The sequence below is a fragment of the Trachurus japonicus genome, chromosome 5, assembly GCF_045865225.1.
Source record: "Trachurus japonicus isolate A0001 chromosome 5, Traja_1.0".
Classification (NCBI taxonomy): domain Eukaryota; kingdom Metazoa; phylum Chordata; class Actinopteri; order Carangiformes; family Carangidae; genus Trachurus; species Trachurus japonicus.
In genome coordinates this window covers 31859417-31880480 of record NC_140911.1, presented here as the reverse complement: position 1 = coordinate 31880480, position 21064 = coordinate 31859417, and the positions used below count along the sequence as shown (strand labels likewise).

Here is a 21064-nt window from a genome sequence, read left to right as displayed (position 1 = left end):
CCAATGCTGCCCACAGACGTTTGAGAAGTCGAGAAAAACAATGGAGCAGAAAATAAATACTCCAAAGCCACAATGATGACTCCACTTGGTAAACTAACACAGTATTGATCGTCTTCTTTTTTTGTGTTTGTTTAGAAAAGCCTCATCCCTGCTAATAGCTGTCTGAGAGTGTAATCTCTCCCTTGTCCTCCCCCTCCTCTCCTCCCCTCCACATTCCCTATTATGTGGTTTCTTTCAGTGCGCCTCAAATAGTTTAGGTTCAGTGTCGCACTGGGGTATGGGGCATGGGACTGGGGACCAATTGTTTGCTAATGTTGACACCTGCCAGAGCAGGCTTGGTCTATTTGGGGCCCGCCAAGCTGCAAACTGGATGCTCCCCCTCTTTAGCGAGATTAAGTGTGGGTTGCTGGGGTCACAAATCACTGGACTCCCTCTGATGTTGTGAGGCACAGAGCCAGAGACTGAGAGGACTAAAAGAGAAAGCTGGAGAGGGAGGAACAGAGGAGGGAAGAGGGATGAAGAGTGACAGTCTATTGTCTGCTGAAAAGGAGGGGAATAATGTATCTTCTTGAGTGTGCGTAACCAGTGTGTCCCATCGAAAGAAATATATCAACAGTGGAGCCACAAGGATACAACAGATTTCTGTCTTTGCTTTAGGTGCAGAAATGATCAGGGACATTTGGAATCTTTTTTGTTTAAAATTCAGCACTAACAGGAAACGCCAATTGTCACACTCTGCACGTAACAGCTTGTGCAATTTCCACACTCAAAATATAGCATTAGTTGTAGTGGGAAAAAAATTATGATGCAGCGCATTAAGCCATTTGCTTTCATGATGATTCACGGGACAGACTTTCTGGAGTTCTCTTGAAAATAACCTGTGCTCTTTGAGAAAAAATAAACATGAAAACATAACTCAGTAATGCAGATCCTGTGCTGCACGGCCACGTTTCTAATTCTTCAGAGGACTTGCAGGCGTAGGGAAGTGGTTTTTGACCCAAACACATATTTATATTTCTCCTTTTAGTTTGTGTTTATTTAAACACACATATAGTGTAAAGCCCAAGGGAAAACCAGCATGGCCGGAGCAGACAGTGCCCAGCTCCTCCTCCTCCTCCTCCCCCTCCCCCTGCCTTTGCAGATGTACATTAATTCTGAGCTGCTGCAGAAGCACCCTCTCTCCCTTTAAAACTGCTGCTGTCCAGCCTGATCGTGTCAGTTTGAAGGCCCCTATTGAAAAGTATTCATGCATCTGCCTTTGAGGCACAATAGCAGCTAGTTTATAAACTGTCTGCCCAGGCACCCAAAGGCTTTAGTTCTTATTGTTTTGCAGCCCCTTAATAAACTTTTTGGAGGAGTTCATCAACTTGCCTGAATAGCCTATGCAGCAAGTCTCAAGACAGAAAATAACAGAAGGGCCTTTTCTCCTCCCTCTTCTTTCTCTCGTCCTTTTCTAGTGGCTGTTCATGGTAACAATGGTGAGAGTAGGCTGTCAGACATCACAGGGCTTTTTTGTACTAATACAAGAAAAAAAAGGATTCAATAAAAAGAGAAAGCGACCTCTTAAAATGGCTATCGAAGACAATTGTATTTTCACATTTGCACAGAAGCTAAAGCCGACTCAAGCAGCACAATAAGTATAAAAAAATGTTTACAAACTTAGATATAGGAAATATATAAGTGTAGAATGGAGGTAAGGCAGCGGAAATTGGACCTTAGTCACTGTAAAATGACAAAAAGCTGTTTTGTGGACACGTGATGGAAGTAATGAAAATGTCTGGATTCAAATTTCAAAGTTTGAATTTCTGAATAATGACATAATATTGTCAGAGGAAGAGTAAACTTATATTAAATATTACTTTTCCATTCAGTCAGAGATTGCCTGACACCTGTTAGTGAGGCAGGACAGAAATGACCGGATGCAATAAAATGTAATTTTGGCTGTAAGCCATTAATCCACTGTTATACCTTTAAACTCTGTGGAAAAAAATTAGCCAAACTTAAAAGTCTTTAATAGATGTCTGCTCTAATTAATTTCATACCTAATTAAAACAAGGCTACAGCCCATGCAGACTGGCCTGTTTAGCCTGCTGGATGGCCATAATTGAAGTAATAGCGGAAAAAAAGCAGCCTGCTTAGAAATAAAAGCCCGCAGCAGTCCAATTCAACAACACCACCCAACCACGCTGCTCATCCACCCCTCCCGCACCACACACACCCTACCCATGCACCATCTGACCCAAAAAGGCCTCATTGGCTGCCCCGGACTAACCACCTACTGTTTCCCACCGATGCACTCGGTGCGTTTTAACACCCTAATTAGATGTGACAAGTTCAACGAGCTGGTTTCAGAGCAGGAAAAGCTGGTCAGGTTATGATTTCCGAGTCAGACTCACAGGGGAATCTCTGGACAGCTGATTCCTGTCAGACTCATTCATCTTCTTCCAGCCAATTAAACATTACCGCAAACAAAGCGCTGGTAATTTGGGCAATAGGCCTGCATTAACGCTCAAAGTGGAAATGTAAATGTTGTATGTTGGTGGGCTGACAGTGTACTGACATAATAATAATAATATTATTATATATTAGGTAAAATAGAAAAACAACAATAGCCTTTACAAATCAGCCTACATCAATGGCACAAAATTATTTCTACAAAGCTATACAATTAAACTAACACCTTAAAGACACATTAGCTACTTAAAATAACTCCCAGCCTTTTAGAAAAAAAACAAATCAAAACATCACCTACATCAAATAGTGTAGCAAATAAACTAATCAGCAATTAAACAATGAAGTTACACATAATTCAGCCTGCCTATTAGCGCCTTTTGTTACTAATACCCACACCTGTTGACATGAATTTGTGATGCTGATGTTAAGGCTGAGAGTGTATGTGTGTTTATGTGAGTGTGTGTCTTAGACATAGAGAGAGGAAGAGAGAAAGGGAAGTCCAACTTGAGCAAAAACAGAAGATGAAAAATTGAGATTCTCTATTTATTTTGGACCATAGCCCTGCAGGCACAGCACATGATCCTGGAGCCCCATAGTGAAAATTGGCGGAATAAAACACAGACAGAAATGGGAGACGCGCTGAAGCACCCTACTGTTGTGACAGGATACCTGGAGGGCAACACTTCCTCTTTAATTTGTCTCGTATGGTTTGAGACCCCCAACCAGACATTCAATCCTCAGAGTCTACATAAGCCTACTGAATTTAATTCTCGATGGTTAAATTATATGCTATAATTAAATATCATATCATTTTAAAATGCTCGGTGGCATAGAGACATCTTATCAACTTGGTCTTTCTCAGCTTCTTCGTTGTTATCACATTAACAGTAACAACATCTAAAATAGGCCTATCAGCATTTGTGAGGAGAATTGCAGGCTAAACAAATGGCACCTATGGGCTTACATCTTATATTCTGATATTTTCGAGCAGGAAATGTTAACCTTGAAATGCTACTATCTGCTTCTAACAATGTGTGATCATAACCCCATAAATGAGGGGAGAAATTGAATCCTTTTAAGTTATTAAGCAGGAAAGGATTATAAACTCGTCTTTATAAATGAGCTAGAAATCCCCATGTCTTCCTCTGTACACTGTTAAATTTCCCACAAGAAGCTGGAGAGGAAAGATTGCCCCTTTTCAAGAGCCCCACAAGAGATGGAAAAACCATTTTTGTGCCCAGATAGGGAGTCGTCCCACATGGTAAGCGCCACTTTAATTAATAGACAGCCTTGAGAGGTATCACTGTCAGCCTGGATAATGGTGGCAGAGCCAGTGTTTGTGCTTCCATGAATATTTCTGATGTGATCAAAGTCAAATGCCAGCACAGAATGAATTTAAGCCTACTCCATTTTTTTTTTTACTTAGCCTAATGCTGTCGACACTTAAAGCTCCTGACACTGAAATGTCTCTCCGGTTTGGTAGGCCTACAAGCTTAAACTGCACTCCTTAAAAATTGATGCATTACTCATTACTCATAAGCAATGGGTTTCATGTTATTATGTTGCATGGTTTGCTCATGTTACCTTGCTGGAACCAATAGGCTAATTTGCTACACTGGTAGTGGCTCGACCATCAAATATCGCGATATGTCATTAATAGCAAATAACAGCTAATAAAACATTATGTTTGAAATCCAAATTCAATTTTTTTTTTTAATGTGACCTGGAATGCTTACATGTGCCTTATCTTAAGTCACTTCAGTATCCTAGTATCCCTAGCAAAATTAATAAACATATACTTTAATTCTTTCTGTTCAGGGGTATCACATTCACTACTTGAATTACATACTTTGTCACACCATTTACACCCTCTTGGTTGATTGTTTAAACAGGAGAGTCAGTCTTTAGCCTAAGCAACACCATATGATTCTGAGCTAGCTACCTAGAGTTAAAATAGCCAACATCAATAAATAAAAAAAGTCACCAAAACAGAATAATAAATGTTACAACAAAGTAGCCTAAACAACATGATTGATGCCCTCTCATTATAAGCCTGCTCAGTGCTGTAGAAGCCTGTAGGCCTGAGAAAATGAGAAAATGTATAATTTTTCTTCAATTGACAGGTAAAAGAGTCAATAATAGGCTACCAACAATTTTAGTCTATTATTTGGGCCAAAATAGACATTTGTCACACCATCTCAGGTTAACACCAAGGAACCGATGAAACACCGTCACTGAGCAACACTTTCCTTGACAACCAAAGAAGGCTAAGTTAGCAGAGTTAATGTGCTAACTATTTCTACAAGTCTTTCAATTGCCGAGTGGCTGTTAAAGGTTATGATATGATAAATAACCACCAACCAGAGACATGTCTTGTATTGTATTGTATTGTATGTCAACCTGCTCCTGTTTATGACAACCGTAACAGGACGACAGCAGGTAGTTAGCTTTCACCTGTAGCAAATTCACAAGCTAGGCTTTATCATCAAAGCAGCACTGTAGGCTACAAGAAACACAGGAAATGACATTTAAATTCAAACATGGCAGTGCAACTAAATATCCTAAAAAATTAAGACTTAAGAAAAGTAGTCTGATAAAGCCTACCGAACTTGCTTGACTCCGTGGATGTAATTTCTGACACGAAGAAATACCCCAAATTAGCTCATCAGATTGACACAGCTGAGGCTAGGCTAACATTAGACAGGCTAGGCTAGTTGACTTCTAGCAAATGGAGCAGGTGAAAATAGAAATCTATTAAAATTAGTTTTAGTCTTAAACAATCATTATTTTATTTATTTTGCACGTTTTATTCATTTAATTCGTTTAGCTACATTAAACATTAAACATGTTTTTATATATTTTTTTATTATTATTATTTTAGCCTATTTTATTTTTTATTATTTTATTTTATTTTACTATCGATTATGTCCTGTCTTTTAGCTCCTGCCCCCTTTATAAAAAAAAATGTAGGCCTACCGATGTAAATTCCAGTGAAATGTGGCTTGAGTGGCTGCGGGGACAGGGGAGGTTAATCCGAGTTTAATGCAGTGAAGCACAGCGCAGGGTCTGGGCTATGATGGGTATGTTATCTCTGCCCAACATTTGGGTCTCCCTCAATTTCCACCCAGCCAAATAGCTGCGAGAAAGTGCAGATGGAGTCACTCTCAATGCCTGAGGAAAAAACGTTATTAATAGCTAAATAACTTCCCCATACTTTCACTGAATCTCTCTCACACACTGTTCCAGATGGATTTGTTTGAAGTGGTCTCTCGCTTCATTCCCCTGTCCTTCTCATTCAGCACGGCTTTAGACCCGAAATATAGCTACATTATATTACCATACACTTAGAGACTGGGTTGTGTGTGCACGAAAGTGTGCGCGTGTCAGTGTGTGCGTCCGTGCGTGCGCGCAATGCCCGGCATGTGTGTTTGTGACGTGGAAAGGCACGGAGGGGGCAGCTTTTCACACTTTTCATCTCTGGAGGCCGATTTATCCTTAATAACAGCACAAATTATTCGTTTTGTGTGTGTTTTTTGTTTCTACAGAAAAACACGAGTGAACCTGTGAGTGGAGGATAAAATGTCGTTTTTGCATATTTGACGCATGACGTAGCATAAATGTACAAACCTTGCAGGTATTTTTCTGCTCACACAGAAACAGAAATGTGGGAAATGATAACCCGGAGACCATAACGCTTTCCAAACATGTTAGGAACAAAGTTTTGGTTACAATGAAGCATCTCACAGCCAGCCTCCTCCTCCTGCTTCCCTAACCTGGATCTTTAGGTTGTCTGACTTCCACACACCTCTCCGCCCGTCTGTCACTTTCCCTCCCTCATGCTCGGATATAATCCCACGTGGCATCTGTTTAATTAGATTGACGACCCCAGGTAATCCTGCGATTTGCTGAAGTGTCAATCGCCTGTCTCCACCTCATCTGACGGTCAGGTTGGATGCATCAGTGTGGCAGATGGACGCCGGACAAATGATTCACCTCCTCTCTCCTAACGGTGTGGCGCACAGAACGAGGATGATGCCCAAGTTTGTGCAGATTTAGTGCAACCTTTCCCCTGCGCCTTGCGCGTAATTTAACTCTGGCAGCAGGGAGAGGGGACTTGTTTTTACATAAGTGGTGGGAGGACCAGGGTCTGCGCTTGCTGATCACCAGACGGTTAAACAGTGATCAGAATTAAATAAAAGGGGGGGTTATAAGGAGGAACTATTTTCAGCGCATTAAACCTGAGTTTTTGGTTGGTTTACCTTCCCCCCTACACCCGTCTGAGAAATAACAGTCATCTCCATGCAGCAAAAAATATAATTCAAAAATACTGTAATATGTTTAACAGTTTATATACACGTTCAATAAAGCTAGATTAGTGCTGGGATAAATCAAATACACAGACCTAATAAACAAATAGATAAATAAATAAAGTCTTAAAATCTGGATAAGTAAACGAAAAAAAAAATCTCATGAATTTTGTGCCCAGGGCGAGCCACTGTGAGCTCCGCTCTGAGATGAAAGTGAAAAGAAATAAAAGGCTCTATTTAATCTGCTTTAAAACCCCTCTCCACATAAGGGCTGTGCTTCAAACTCGGAGAGTGAGGGGCTGATTGGGGATAAATACATTTCTTACCATGCCTGCGAGCTATTACACCCGGCACGAACACAGCCACCTATTCAGCAACCATCGTTTCCAGTGCTTACTCTAATAAGTATTAACATTATTAAGTGCCATCCGGATGCCGGTAGTCTAAACTGCATTACGCACAGGGTGCGTCTCTTTTTATAGCATCGTAATTCAGTCCCCAATTTAAAACATAAGCAGCGCTAAGAAAAAAAATGCACACATACACACACACACACACACACACACACACACATGCAGGAACATTATGTGGATATTTTGTACTAACAGTAGAAAGGCAATAATAATGCAGTGGTAATGTAGTTAATACTCTAAAAGTCAGACTATCACATTATCCAGCAACATGTCCTCGTGCAGCGCGAGCTGTGCGTAATGGACAGACTACCCACAAAAAAAAAATGCAGGTCATTTGCAGGCAGAAGAATTCACAAACCATCTGAGATATTTGCAACAAAATGGTGACATTTTTTTCACGTAACATTAATGCGTGGTGTGACAGAAAAAAGAGACCGTTTTCACGCTATCAACTGATTCTTTTCCAACGCCATTATATAAAATTACAAAACTATCTACCAGCGGGGCGCACTGAATAATTCATCTCCTTTTATGTCTCTCCTTGCCCTTTGTCCAAACTTTTCTCTCTCTTTTACCCGAGTGTTTGAATGAGAATGGACGGGCCCATACTCTCCTTTTCTCGCTGCCCATGCTTTCCAGGATTTGCTTTTGTACCTCGGACTCCTCACTTTAGAAAAGCGTCAATAGAGGGGAGGTTTTTGCTCGTGAAGTCCATCTTCAAGTTTGAAAAATCTTTGGCAGTGTCTTTTTTTCTTTTTTTTAGGAAAAAAAGAAGGGGAACAGGAGGGGAGTGTTTCTAGACTCTTATCTAAACCTCATTCACACATGTTTGATCATCCAAAGAGCCAAGCTTTATAGCTATCGTTGGGAGGATGCGCAACTTTCACTCCCCATGACTGAGTAAACCAGTAAAACCTGATAAATACATGACAATAAAATCAAGAGTTTGTCTTGTAAACTGTCAAACAGCTCCACTGCTGCTGCTGCTGTCAAACACCTTCAAGTCAAAACCTCACATTTTCTAATTTAGAGTCTAATTGCATGTGATGGTGTTATATAGTTATATTTAAATCTTTACAATATGCCACATAAATATGAAACCCACATGACACGTCTCTGTATTTAAGGCTATTAAAAGCTTGCAAATGCTATTGACAAATACTGACAGCGAATACCTGCGTCAAAAGCTTTATTCCTCCCTCCTCGCAGCATTACTAATAGAGCAAATAATAATATGAACATTGATTTCCTCTTTAACTGACAAGTGGTGAAATGTCAGTGAACTGACATCGATTGTGAAATGGGTCAACTGTCAGCTGTCGTTTGGAGGTCGTTAAATGAGTTGAATGAATGAGGAGGAATTCGCCACACAAATTAATTTTCTGCAGTTAAATACCTTCTGCCAAGCTCTCATAAATAATTGAGTAAATGAACAACTGCTGGCTGCGGAGTTAAAAGCAGGAATAAATTCTGTTTAGCTGCAGCTCGGATGTGGGACAATTTCCCAAGAGGACGTGGAGTGGGAAGTGTGTTTAAAACACTTTGCTTCCTGCTTACAAGGCTGCAATTTACTCTGACTAGTAATAATAATAATTATTAGAATAATCATAGGAATGATTTATTATTTCAGACATATACAAAAAGGGCCATATACTTTCTGCTGTTAACTTACATTTATCACCGAGGATGCCATCGATGCTATGCTTTGTTTTCTTTTCTCCATCTTCATCCTTCTTATCACAGTCATCCTCGTCATCTTTTTTGCCAAATCGGGCCCTCAAAACGCGGCTGATGGAGCTCACTAATGGCAACAAAAAGGTAAATGGGTGATTAGCCCTAAAACCCATAAAAGAACCATAATAATCCTATCATACATTTTTTCTTTCTTTTCTTTTCTTTTTTAAAAGGAAACCATACAAAAAAATAGCACAGGTAAAAGTTTTACAGGAAGCAGCTGCGTTGAGAAAATGTTTCAAATAAAAGAAAATTCTATCATAAAAGGAGCAACATTACACTATTAATACAATAATATAAATTCACTACTGAAGGAACCAAAGGCACATTTTTCCAACAGGATGACTGTTTTTTTCTGGGTCAGTCAGCTGTAGGTGTGCTTCCTGCTACACTCAAACATTTTTTTTTATTATTATTATTATCAGTAACTGGGGCTTAAAACAGGTTGGATTCAAAGTGATGCTCATTCAGAGGTGATGCTGCAGTGCTCGCTGTAATAAGGGGGAAAAAAAAGTGCAGCTTACCAGATGAAGCCTCACCTGAAGGAACTGTGCTTCTGTCGCACACCCCGTCCTTCAGCAGCTTATCCCGGATCTCCCAGCTGAACATACCCGGGTTTTCTCTCTTGTACTCCTCGATCCGCTTCTCCACGTCAGGAGTTGCCACCTGCTTTAGGTTTGAAATGGTGTGAATGTGAAGGAGGAAAAAAGACGAAGGGGAGGGAAACAAGAGAAAATTTTAGACCGTTTTAATTGAGAGAAATTATAAAACAAAATCAACATTTGCACTAGCCAGAAATATAACAATAAAACAAATAGGATCTAGAAATAATAATGGTTAAATGATGCAGCCTATAATTTTAATGGCAACATAATAGGCCAGTGACTAGAGGAGGCAAAGAAATGGACCAACTATTAACAGGTTTCAACGGCACTATAAAATAATTATTAAACACCAGTGAAGATCTACGTGCCCTCGTGATAATAAATATAATGGAAAATGATGAGACATGACCACTATTTTGTATTAAACGCTCTAAATACAGTTCAAACAACTTCTATAAACACCATGTGAAAACTAATTTCCCATCAACAGACCTCTCAGTATTTTTAATTTCTAACTCCAGTTACTGCTTTATTTTTTTTTCATAATTATTTAAAATATTGGATATTGATGCTAATATTAGGGGAAAAATTTAACGGAATCCATAAAAGTTGGTGCAGAAAATATGTTCCAGGTTACCTGTAACTAAAATTTTAGGGGATAAAAGTGCTTGCTTATCAAGTACATTATTATAGTTGTTATAATTATTATTATTTAGACATTACAAAGACATCCAAAGAGAGGAGGATAAATATATTTTATTAGCTTTATCTTTGCTCTCCATCATGATGCTGTGGTAACGCAGCATCAGACCTGGGTTCACTCAGGTGTCAGTCTCCTCATGCCCCTCCGCACCACCCACCATGCCGCCCATCCTCGCGCTGCCGTGACCCACAGACCCGGTCACGGACCTCCACTCACCCTGGGTTTGCTGCCTCCTATGGCCCCCGGACGGATCGATCCGGTCTCTTGGTACCGGCACAGGATCTTGGAGACACAACCGTGAGAAACTCGCAGTTGTCGCGAGATTACGCAGGGTCGGATGCCGTGGTGGGCCATCTCCACTATCTTGTGTCGGATGTGATTTGGCAGGGGCCTCCCGTTGATGAACACTCCGCCAAGCTGGTTCACCCTACCCTGGCCCAGAGGGGTGGACACTGCGCCACAATAAACAACAACAGTCTCAAAAACAACCAAAAACAACCACACGTCATGTTTCTCTAAAGCTTGCAGATGTTCACTCCCAAGTGGACGAAGCTACAAAAATTTAGGCGGCGTTGGAGTCAATCAGCGGCATGTGTTGACATGTTGCTGACTATTTATGGGACGCAGTTTACGCACATTATCATATTCTACAATTTGAGAAAGAGCGCTGTGCCAAATTCATCCAGCATGAGTCTGGCTGACAGGATGTATCCGAGGCCACTTCAGGATCCAATTTCACATTCAAGAGACACTAAACAGGGTGACACTTCCCACCTTGATTATTCCTAGTCATGCTGTACAAATATTGATGTGATCCTTTGAGCCATCTCTTTGCTGTGTGTATTATTGCCATTTCCAGCAGCAGGCCACTTGAACAAATCCCGGAGCTCGAGTAACTTGCGAGCTACGTGGTTTTTGTACATTTCAGTCCAGGGCACTTGAGCACGAACTGGGTGTAATGGGAAAACTGTTTCCATAAATGCATGCAAATACAAAGTGATCTTTTTTCCGCCCATATGTTCCCATATACTCGAGTGTGATGGGCATATGAGTAAAAAAAAATTACCAATTAAATTAGTTTTTTTGTTGTTGTTGTTGTTGTTGTTGTCTGTATCTGTATCAGTAGAGGTTGGACTTCATAAAAATAAAAAATCCTGCATAACATGTATTTAAAAAAAAAATGTTGTTCTATCATCTGGATAATTATAAAATAAGTGGTGGATTGGATTATTTTTTTGGTAGAACGGATCATTTCAAATAGAGTATTTTTTAGCCCAATTATTATTAATTTTTTTATTATTATTTTGATTATGATTATTATTATCAATGCAAATCAAGTGTCATTTGAAAGCCAAATCATTAAACATCTAAAAATAAACACATAAATTAGAAAATAAAATCGGTGTCACTATAAATATTTCATGTTGTCATAAGGAGCAGGAATTACTGAGTCTGGAATCGAATTAAAATAATTACAAATTAAGTCATAAGTGGAAAAATCAAATCACTGAGACGAAACGGAGCATTATTTTGAAAAGCTGTGAGCTGATCACCAACGCTGCTCTGAGAACACACCTTCACTTTACATTCATTCAGGTTGTGAACTTTAATCATCAGTGACTGGAGGTCGCGTTTGTTCGCCCTCCGTTTTTATTTCGCAGCATGTCGCCGGTAACAAACTGTGTCTGTGTGAGCCTCGCTACGAGCTGACAGAGCGCAGTCCTGATGAGCTCTGTCACAGCACCAGTCCACACGTCAAACACACGCTGTCACTGTTTTGTTTTGTTTTTGCTCGCTTTTTTTCTTCTTTCTCCTTACCTTCCAGAGGGAAGCCGGTTCGGGGGTAGTTCTGGCCTGGCGCAGGGCGCATCATCCGAGGCACTGTTCCTGGTAAAGTAGCCATCCTGCAGCTACCGAGACAAACCAAACCGGACTCTGCCACTCTCTCTCAAAGTCCAAGTCAAAAACCCGTGACGTCTTCACAATGTTCAAAAAAAGATGCTCCCTTTGCTGTCAAATCCCAATCCCAGGCGGAGAAACTGGACAAGCCCTTCTTCCACCGGGGAAAAAACAAAAGAGATGCTCTCCTCTGAAGCGATGAATGTGCCAATGTATTTAAAAAAATAAAATAAAGACAGCAACATATGAAATAAAAAAAAAACAACCCTTTGGACAGGGAAGTCTGCAAAATGGAGGAGGAAGCTGCACCGAAAGTTGTGTGTTTGAATTGTGAGGGGAAATGCAGTGTTATTCTTTTCCCTTGGTGTAGTTTGGGTTCAGTATAATGTCTGCTGGCTGGTTGGAAGTAGTTTAAGTGGCCAACTTTCGTGCATGTCGTAGGAGGAGACAGCCGAGCGCTCCCATAGGCTGCCTGGCCTTTCTTTTATGGATGAAAGAGAGTGGGTTTAGTCAGGAGCCGGCCGACCAATCAGAGCCGCACATTCCACTTTTAATTCACTGCTGCCTCCCTCATAAGACCCCATCCACCAAACCCCGGTTCAAAATGTTATTATGTCTAAATGTTATTCAAAATCCGCTCTTTTCAAAAATGTGTCTGCCTCCATGATACTCAGCTGATCAAACCTGTGGAATATTAATGCTTTTAAAATGATCGTACCTTCCGTTCCTTTCCCCCGTCTTTTTTCTTTCTTTCTTTCTTTCTTTCTTTCTTTCTTCCTAAAAAAACAAATAGGAGGAAAAACATTGCATTTAAAAAGAATTATAGCAACGCCAGAAATTAAAAAAAAAAAAAAAAAAAAAAAAAAAAAGATGAATAAAAGAAAACAAACAAACAAAAATCATGATTCAAAGTTGTATAAATACAGTTTATTATTCACATCTTCTGCTGGAAAATAATTACATTTACCACTGAAATATCGTACATGGAAAAAAAATAGGCTAGATATATCTGAATTCACTGATCAAAAAATGATCTCTCTATAAAATGTCTCGTGTCCAAAGTTACTCGACCATACCCAGCGCGCGCACAGTGCTTCATGTAGGGGGGGAAAGAAAAAAAAAAGAAAATCACAAACACAAAATCACGGCCCTAAAATGATTGAGTCAGGTTTTCCTGCTGCTGCATGTGGATGGACAGAGCTGCGCTGAGGCTCTGTCTGGCTATACGATGCATTTGGCTTGTTAACCTTTCAATTAAGTCAATGTGCGCAGCATGAACATCTAAATCGCTCCTATAGCTTCTTGTGGTAATTACAACATTTGGATCGACCCGCTATTGATGACAACAGGTTGACTTGCCCTGCAGAACACACGAGAGTAATTGCTTAAAGGTAATTGTTCAAAAAAAAAAGAAAGAAAGAAAGAAAAAAAAGCCTCACTATTAAACTCGAATAAAAAGAGCACATATGGCAGAAAAGAAGAGGTGCATGTGTCAACTCTGTAGGCCCACCGTGCATATAAAATTGTGTGACAATTGCCGTGGAAAACACTCCTGGTGGAAGGCAATTTCACAAATAATTTTAGCAACAATTAGGGAGTGTGGAGGGGTGAAATGGCGATTTCACATGCAGATGTGCCGGTGGGAAGGATCTGGTACCCTGCCGAATAGCTATGACCCTCACTCTCCCGCTTTGGTTTGCTTCACATGGGACAGAAAAGCACAAAGAGACCGCCTCACCCTCCCGGGAAGGCGCAAAGAGCACTGGATTAAGTCAAGCATCAATCATGTGAAATCCAAACAATAGCGCATATCTCTTATGGAAAGTATGATCTTCTCCAAACACTCCATTTCTCTGTTTCTCTGTCTGATGCAACAACAGGTAGGCATATGAGCTCTTATTTATTTATTTTATTCATTATTTGTTTTTTTTTTAGAACAACACAGACATGCACATAAAGCTAATAAACCCGTATCCTTGCTAAATATCATTGGTTCACCAGCAGGTCTTGCCTCTGTTACCCTAATCATTATTACCCTGATATTCATTTGTTATGCAGCTGTTGATAATTACACCCAAAAGAAAATGGTTCAGAGTGTGCAGGGCAATTTGCATCATTGACATCATTATGAATGTGAAGTGTGTTATTGTTTAATTTGTGCTAAATGATTATTATTATTTTTTGCAAACAGGTGTTTTCTCACCTATAGGTCGAAGCGTTGGAACTCCTGCTGCAGTGAATCATGTGCGTGTGATTTGTTCGTGTTATTACAAGCTCTGTTCAACTTTTATCCAAATAAAAAGTTAAGCAGCCTATCCTGTATGTGATTCCCCCACAGCTCCATACAGCAGACAACACATGCCGGAGGTGGACAGCACCAGCAGCAACAACAATGCTACAACCACACAACAACAACAGTAACAACAGCTGTGAATGAAAACAGTCACAGACACAGAACAGGCTTCAACAAAGGCAGCTTTTATAGCAAAACTGGAATTGCATTATATTGCAGTAGGGTTGTGTTGACATTTTTCCTGATCTAATGATGTATTCAAAAATGTTTTGATTGGCTTTAACCCATAATGCCTGGTTATGTTTACAGTAATCCAGGGATTAGAGGTGCTGTCAGGAGAAACGGGTTATTAGCTGTCTTATAAAAAATGTTCATAGTGTAATGGTCAGACTCTAAACTAACACTTTATAATAAGTGCACACTATTAAGCATTAGTTAAGCATTAAATACTGAATTCATCGTTTATAACACATGAATACCTATTATTAGTATGTAGTATATAAACACAGTTAAAAATGTTTTATTCATCATTCATAAGCACTGACTGCATTTATAAACTACATACTAATGAGTATCTATGTGTTATAAATGAAGAATTCAGTATTTATTCATGCTTAACTAATGCTTAATAGTGTGTGCTTATTATAAAGTGTTACCAACTAAAATAATACCCATGGTAACAGGACAAGGTTAGGGTGAGCCAGTTTTGGGTTTTTTGGTTGTTTTTTGGTTGAGGGGAGAATTTGCCATTAAGATGGTGGCACCATGTCCACTAGTGGGCGACGACTGCTTCACCAACACTTGATATATGTTTCAAAGGGCACAAAACCCACATTGTGCACCTCATTGTGAAGCTTTGTGCAGCTCCAAAAGCAGACACCTTTGTACACCTAATGTATGTGCGAATGCGTCACGTTTCTGCACTACACCCGACCACGACCGGCATCCGAATCACACTCGTCCTCGTCACACCCTTAACTGCATTTATCCTGGTTGTATCTGCAGGGTTCGGCTCAGCGTCTGGCTCGTGTATGTAAGTAACTCTGTCACTTAAGTTTCCTCTCAGCTGCAGCAGACAGAAAAACACTTCCTCCCTCTCTCTCTCTCTCGTGATACAGTCTCCAATCTTATCTTGATCAGGGCCGCTCTTCAAACACTTTCCTACATAGCCTCTCATTATTTGTGTTATGGCAATTACCAAAGTTTCTTTTTTGCTTGTAGGTGAACACTTTTTTTTCTCTTCCCCACCCCACCCCCCTCTCCTATCTACATGTATTTTCTCTATACACATTGTCTCACTGTTCACATGGAGGAGCACAAAGGAGAAAACACCTTTGTTGAGAGGCATCGCCAATTTAGCCTTTATCTTTTTCTCCTGAGCTGAACAAAGGCGAGAAGTACAGGCATTAAGTGCATATAAACATTATTTTTTATTTAAATCGAAACAGTTCTTTTATCTTCCGGTAGGTGAGGGTGGAGTGTTGGATCCAAACAAACAACACTCTTTGTCTTCAGTAAATGGTGTGCAGAATATATTTAGATGACATATACATTTTTTTTTATTCCTGCAGATGTTACAACAGCCGGTTTACTCTGAAAGATGCCAGTTAGCTGATAACCCTCCGTTCTGCACTGTCTGTGTAAAATGAATAAACTCCATAAAATTAAAAAGGAATAACCTTGTTTTTCTTTTTTTGTGCGGGTACCATATTTAAGCCCAAAACACAATAAACATTCAGACAAATACCCTGTCCCCTGCAGTCTTTCAAGCCCTCCTGGCCTGTATTGTAAAAATAAAAGAAATTCACAAATCTTATTTGGTTGTTTCCTGAAGCTTTTTCCCTTTCCATTTCATGGAGCATATTAATGCTGAAGGCGAGCTCTGTCTTTGTTGACAAGAGGGGCAGATGTTTGTGGAAGCAATCTTTTATCTGCACAAGTGCTCCATACGTGAGCCATAAGCAGCTCCTCTCTCCTGATGGCCGGCCTCACGTCTGTTGAAGTTGAAAGAACTGCATGCGAAGATTTGAGAGGTCGCCATGATGGACTGCCCCCAAAAGATTTTTTTTTTTACAAAGGCTGAAGTTGCTGAGTGCATAAAGCCAAAAAAAAATTACTGAACAATCACTTTACCACCATCGCTGGGCTATAACCTCAGGAGACTGTTTCCACAACGCTGCGGCAAACCGCTTCAACAGGGACACAGTCTACACTTCCATCATAGCCTTGTTAACTTGTTTGACATTTTTGCACATCTGCTGAGAATTATCCAAATATGTAATCACTTCCTTATGGGAATTATTTTATCACAATAGAGAGAGCGTATGAAAAGCCAAGAGGATACTGGTGAAGAGTTGACTTTGTCATGTATCTTTAATTAAAGAAAGCAGATTTGAGATACTCATCTCATTATGTGTGGCACAAGGGAGGGGGCAAGGGGATCTGAACAGGCATGTAGGGCCTGACAAGGTGATGTTTGGTTAATAAGGTGAGCGAGGACGCAGGAATTCCTCACACTCATTTGGAACAAGTTAGCCTACGTGTGAACCTTGCCTGAACTCCCACTGTTCAGTCTCCACCTAGTTGGCTCTTTTCAGTACATATAGGAAACACAGAGGTATAATAAAACAAAGTCGAGCCAAGGCAAGACTTGAAAGGTTTGGAAATTTTAAGAAATTGTAAAAAGAGCATCCAAGAAGGTCATTTCATATAACCATAAAGATTCTGCAGTGTGTGGAACCATTTCAGTGGTGCAGACTCTTCTCGAAAATGGCCAAGTAGTTGGTTTCCAACCTGAGTTGGGACCAAATGAATCCAAGGGGTCAAAAGTGAGAGGAAAAGAAATCTGCTACCCAAAATCACTTGTTTTTTATATTGTTGAACATTGGACACTCATGTCTCTTCAGACTTCTAAAATATGTCGACTGAAACAATCAGAGGAAATAAAACTATTCTTTCTTTGAACTGTTCCCAACTCACATCCAAAGTCCCAAGCTGATGCGATGCTGTTGTTTTATTTAGAGATATCCAAAGGTAACAAGGCCGGACACGGCTGCTTCAGAGCACAAGACTTCCCATACTCTTCCCTACATCATCTATTCACACACACTGTGTGGCAGGCGAGCAGGAAAACAACATATGTTATGTTGACATCTGAGTCTGGTGTCTGAGTTATGAGTCACAGAGACGTCTATAACTCAACCAATGATCAAACACAGCCAAAGGCCACAGAGAGTGAGGGGCAGCTCTCTGGATTTTCCAAAGAGATCAGAGGTATCGGAGGGAGGACAAACTGGACAAGGCCACATGAGGAGCGGAGGATGGTAAAAGTAAAGCTATTAAATGAGAACACAACACTGTCAGAACGCGTTCAGCCAAGCCTTGGAGCGCAGTGCGGATGTTGCCTCCTTGTTGCAACAGCATCAACAGGCCGATCGGTTCTGCAGGAACGAGCGGGGCGCACGGGTGACATCACACCAACAGGCAGACTCAGCTGGATGGGTGCAGGTGGGTGCAGGGGTGGCGGTTGATCTATGGCAGAGTGGGTGACATCCTGTCACCGCTCATTATAGTGTGAATTTTGTGTATCCTCAATAACACCTTCCGTTGGCTCATGCCGGCACAAACTAGTGTTGTGGGGAAGAAGAAGAAGAAGAAGAAGAGAGAGTGCAAATCCAGTTTGATCCCCAAGGAACAGGTGGGAGATAATGGAGATGGTGGACAACGTGCCGCACAAAGACAGACAATCTCAAGTCTGCAAATGAGAGTGATCTCACGCTTTGAAAGCCAGGAAGTAACTGGGAACAAATAAGTAGAAAAAACAAGGCACATGACAAAGCACTGCTGACGACTGTTGTCTCCTCAGTGTCTCGGGTTGTTTCAACACTGCTCTTTTATCCCCCTTAAACAATGTTAGGAGACTTGTTGTCTGTATTTCCCGAGGCGCTTATCACCCCACAGCAGAGCTCACCTGTCCCCTTCTGTTTAACGCAAAAGAAAACCAATAAAGCGTCTCTTACTGTGTTACTGTCACGTGAAATCACACTTCCACTTCGAGTGCAACACCAGTTTGTTCAACGTTTGTTTATGTAAGGAATGCCGTTGGACGGTCGTGAGAGTTTAACACGATGCCTGCTACTCCGAGTTCTGCATAAACAGGGTACCATGTCATAGCCAACCGCTGATCTCGTGTCTTTGATGATTCGCCTCAGACCGGCACAGACGCAACAAGATAATGCAAAAAATTTTAAATGGTGTATAACCTGTCATGGCCGCCTACAATGTCCCCAAGATAAGGCTGCTCTTGGTTTAGTGTCAGTTTCGTCTCAAAAAAAAAAAAAAAAAGGGGAAGCAGGGGGGATGGGGGCAGTAATCTTGATGTTGCTACTGGGTGTTCAATAAACAGGTTACACTAACACCCAAATGTGAAAGATCACAGATGAACAGATTTCCCTGAAGTGTGCGTGAACACGCCTGAGACTAAATAAGTAAACCAGCAAATTGGAAGAATTTGTACTTGATATTTGTCGCTTGCCTAAAAATCCCTTCAAAGGTTTCACTAAAGCAACCAGAGAAGTTTTTCTATTAATCCAAATGACGTTTATTGATGAAAGTAAACAGACTTAAAAAAAAAACTTAAACATGTGTCAAACTGAAACTCGCTCGTGTTCTGTCCACCGACTTGTGCATACGGAGAATCAAGTATGGCGGCCTTAGTATTCCCTAATCTACAGTTAGAGGAAGAGACAGGCGGGTTATTTACAATGTCTTTAAATAAAACAATGCTGTTACAATTCCTTTTTTGGCTCCAACAGCAACACTGGACACTGAGAGTGCACTGAAACCTTTAGTGGGTTTGTGCTCTAAAGGAATACTGTGGGTTGCTGGCATCATTTCATTACAGTGGCCAGTGTTACAATCCATTTTACACGACCAAGAATGCTCTGTGTGTGTGTTGCACTCGTGTGTGAGCGTGAGTGTGTGTGGCATGTGATAGGACCAAAATGCTTGGGTATCACGCTCTGATGTGCATGCCAAATCCACTTGTCCTCTCACACAACCTACCAGTGTGGCTCTGCCTCTTCAGCTCCGCCAGCAGAGGTCTGGGGAGAGCAGCAGCACGGGAAGCAGGTCACGACCTCTTATAGTACAAATCACACTGTGATGTGCCGGCTGAATCTGACCAAATATTACCTTCAGCCAGCTTTAGTTACCATGTCTGCTTTCAATGACTGTTAATTATTTTATAATTTGACATGCGTGTAATGTAAAATTTAGGCATCTGTATTCAGAATTAAAGGATATATTTACAGTGTCAACCCCAATCCTTTTACATAGCTACTGTGGTATGTCCAAATTACTACTGAACACTGAAGAAAGCATAAAGCCACATTTTTTCTGCACTAAAAGAATTTTGAATAAGAAAACGGAATTAAAAGCACCTCCTCTCAGTGCTTGAACTGCTTCAGTACTTGCTGAACGTTGACAATTCTGGAGGAAATGTTCAGATCTTTTACTTGGGGAAATATAAGAAACCTCAAGTAAAGGTGAGTCCTGCATTCAAAGTATGAGTGCACTGGTATTTTCAGCCTCTACTTAAAAGTATGAAAAGTACAACTATTCATTTAGCAGGCAAATGGTCTTTATTAGACTTATGCTTTATTAGAGGATGATTGTCATATAGGGTTAGATGGTGGAGACTGAGTTTATTTTACATTTTAAATATATACTTCCTTGACAATTCTTCATTTCTAATGCACTGTAAAAAAAAAAAAAAGGGGGGGGGGGGGGGGGGTGCTCTTAAACTTCAGAGAAGCTGGAGCTGTCAAATAAATGTAGAGGTGTGAAATGTGCAATATCTCTCTCAGAAATACAGTGGAGGTGAAGTATAAAGCGGTACAAAATAGAATAAATTCAGTATATGTACATTCAGTTTTATTCCACCACTGGAGCTTGCTTTGGTCACCTCTCTTTTCTCTCCTTTAGTTTTTGCTTGAAATCAACATTCCTATTAAAATAAGAAAGCATTAAAAATGTTGTTTTATATTTTCCAAAATCCTGAAAACCACAGTTTCCCTGATGTTTATTTTAGCGCAGACTCAAAGAATTAAATGGACATGTTTGTTCTGCGTGTTAAAAAAATGTATATGCACATCATGTATTTGCTTTCTAGGTAGTTTAATTGATTTAATTTGTGCACTGCTTCCTACTGGTGCTGATGGAGAAATACAGTAAATCTTGAAGACGTGTCATAAGACATTTATGTATGTTGTAAACTTTCTGTTGATGACATGTAGCTTAATCCTGACGCTTGAAGACCTGAATGATGTTACATTAGCCTGTGCTGCTATAGCTGTTGAAGAGGCTGTGCTGTGCAAGATGTCAGAACATACTATTTTTTGCAGATGTCTGAAAAGTGCAACAAGGAATTTGGTAACCAACAATTTGCTTTTCTAAAATATTTCTATGATCGTACAATTAGGAATAAAATACCAGTATTAGTGAACCTTAAATCAGAGAATGAGGACTTAGAAAGTTGTTTTGTATCTACTTTATGGCAAGGAACCACATGTCCAAAGACGAAAGCACATTTTAGCTTTAATCAGTGGCTGCAGAAGTAGACATATTGTAAAAAAAAAAAAAAAAAGGAGCAGAAA

At 40.3% G+C, this 21064-nt stretch overlaps 1 protein-coding gene across 2 annotated transcripts in view; it reads right to left on the bottom strand.

Moving 5' to 3' along the window:
* The window catches only part of pax7a (paired box 7a), a 46498-nt gene extending 33970 nt beyond the window's left edge, over positions 1–12528 (bottom strand). Inside the window, exons 1-4 of one of the 2 annotated variants that reach the window (XM_085777499.1) lie at positions 12035–12528; positions 10433–10668; positions 9433–9577; positions 8847–8975 (exon numbers count right to left, since the gene is read on the bottom strand). In XM_085777499.1, the coding sequence (XP_085633625.1) occupies positions 8847–8975; positions 9433–9577; positions 10433–10668; positions 12035–12119 (595 nt within the window). In that variant the 5' untranslated portion in view covers positions 12120–12528. The remainder of the gene's footprint in view (positions 1–8846; positions 8976–9432; positions 9578–10432; positions 10669–12034) is intronic. The other variant, XM_085777500.1, reaches the window with a different exon arrangement.
* Between the last annotated feature and the right edge of the window lie 8536 nt (positions 12529–21064).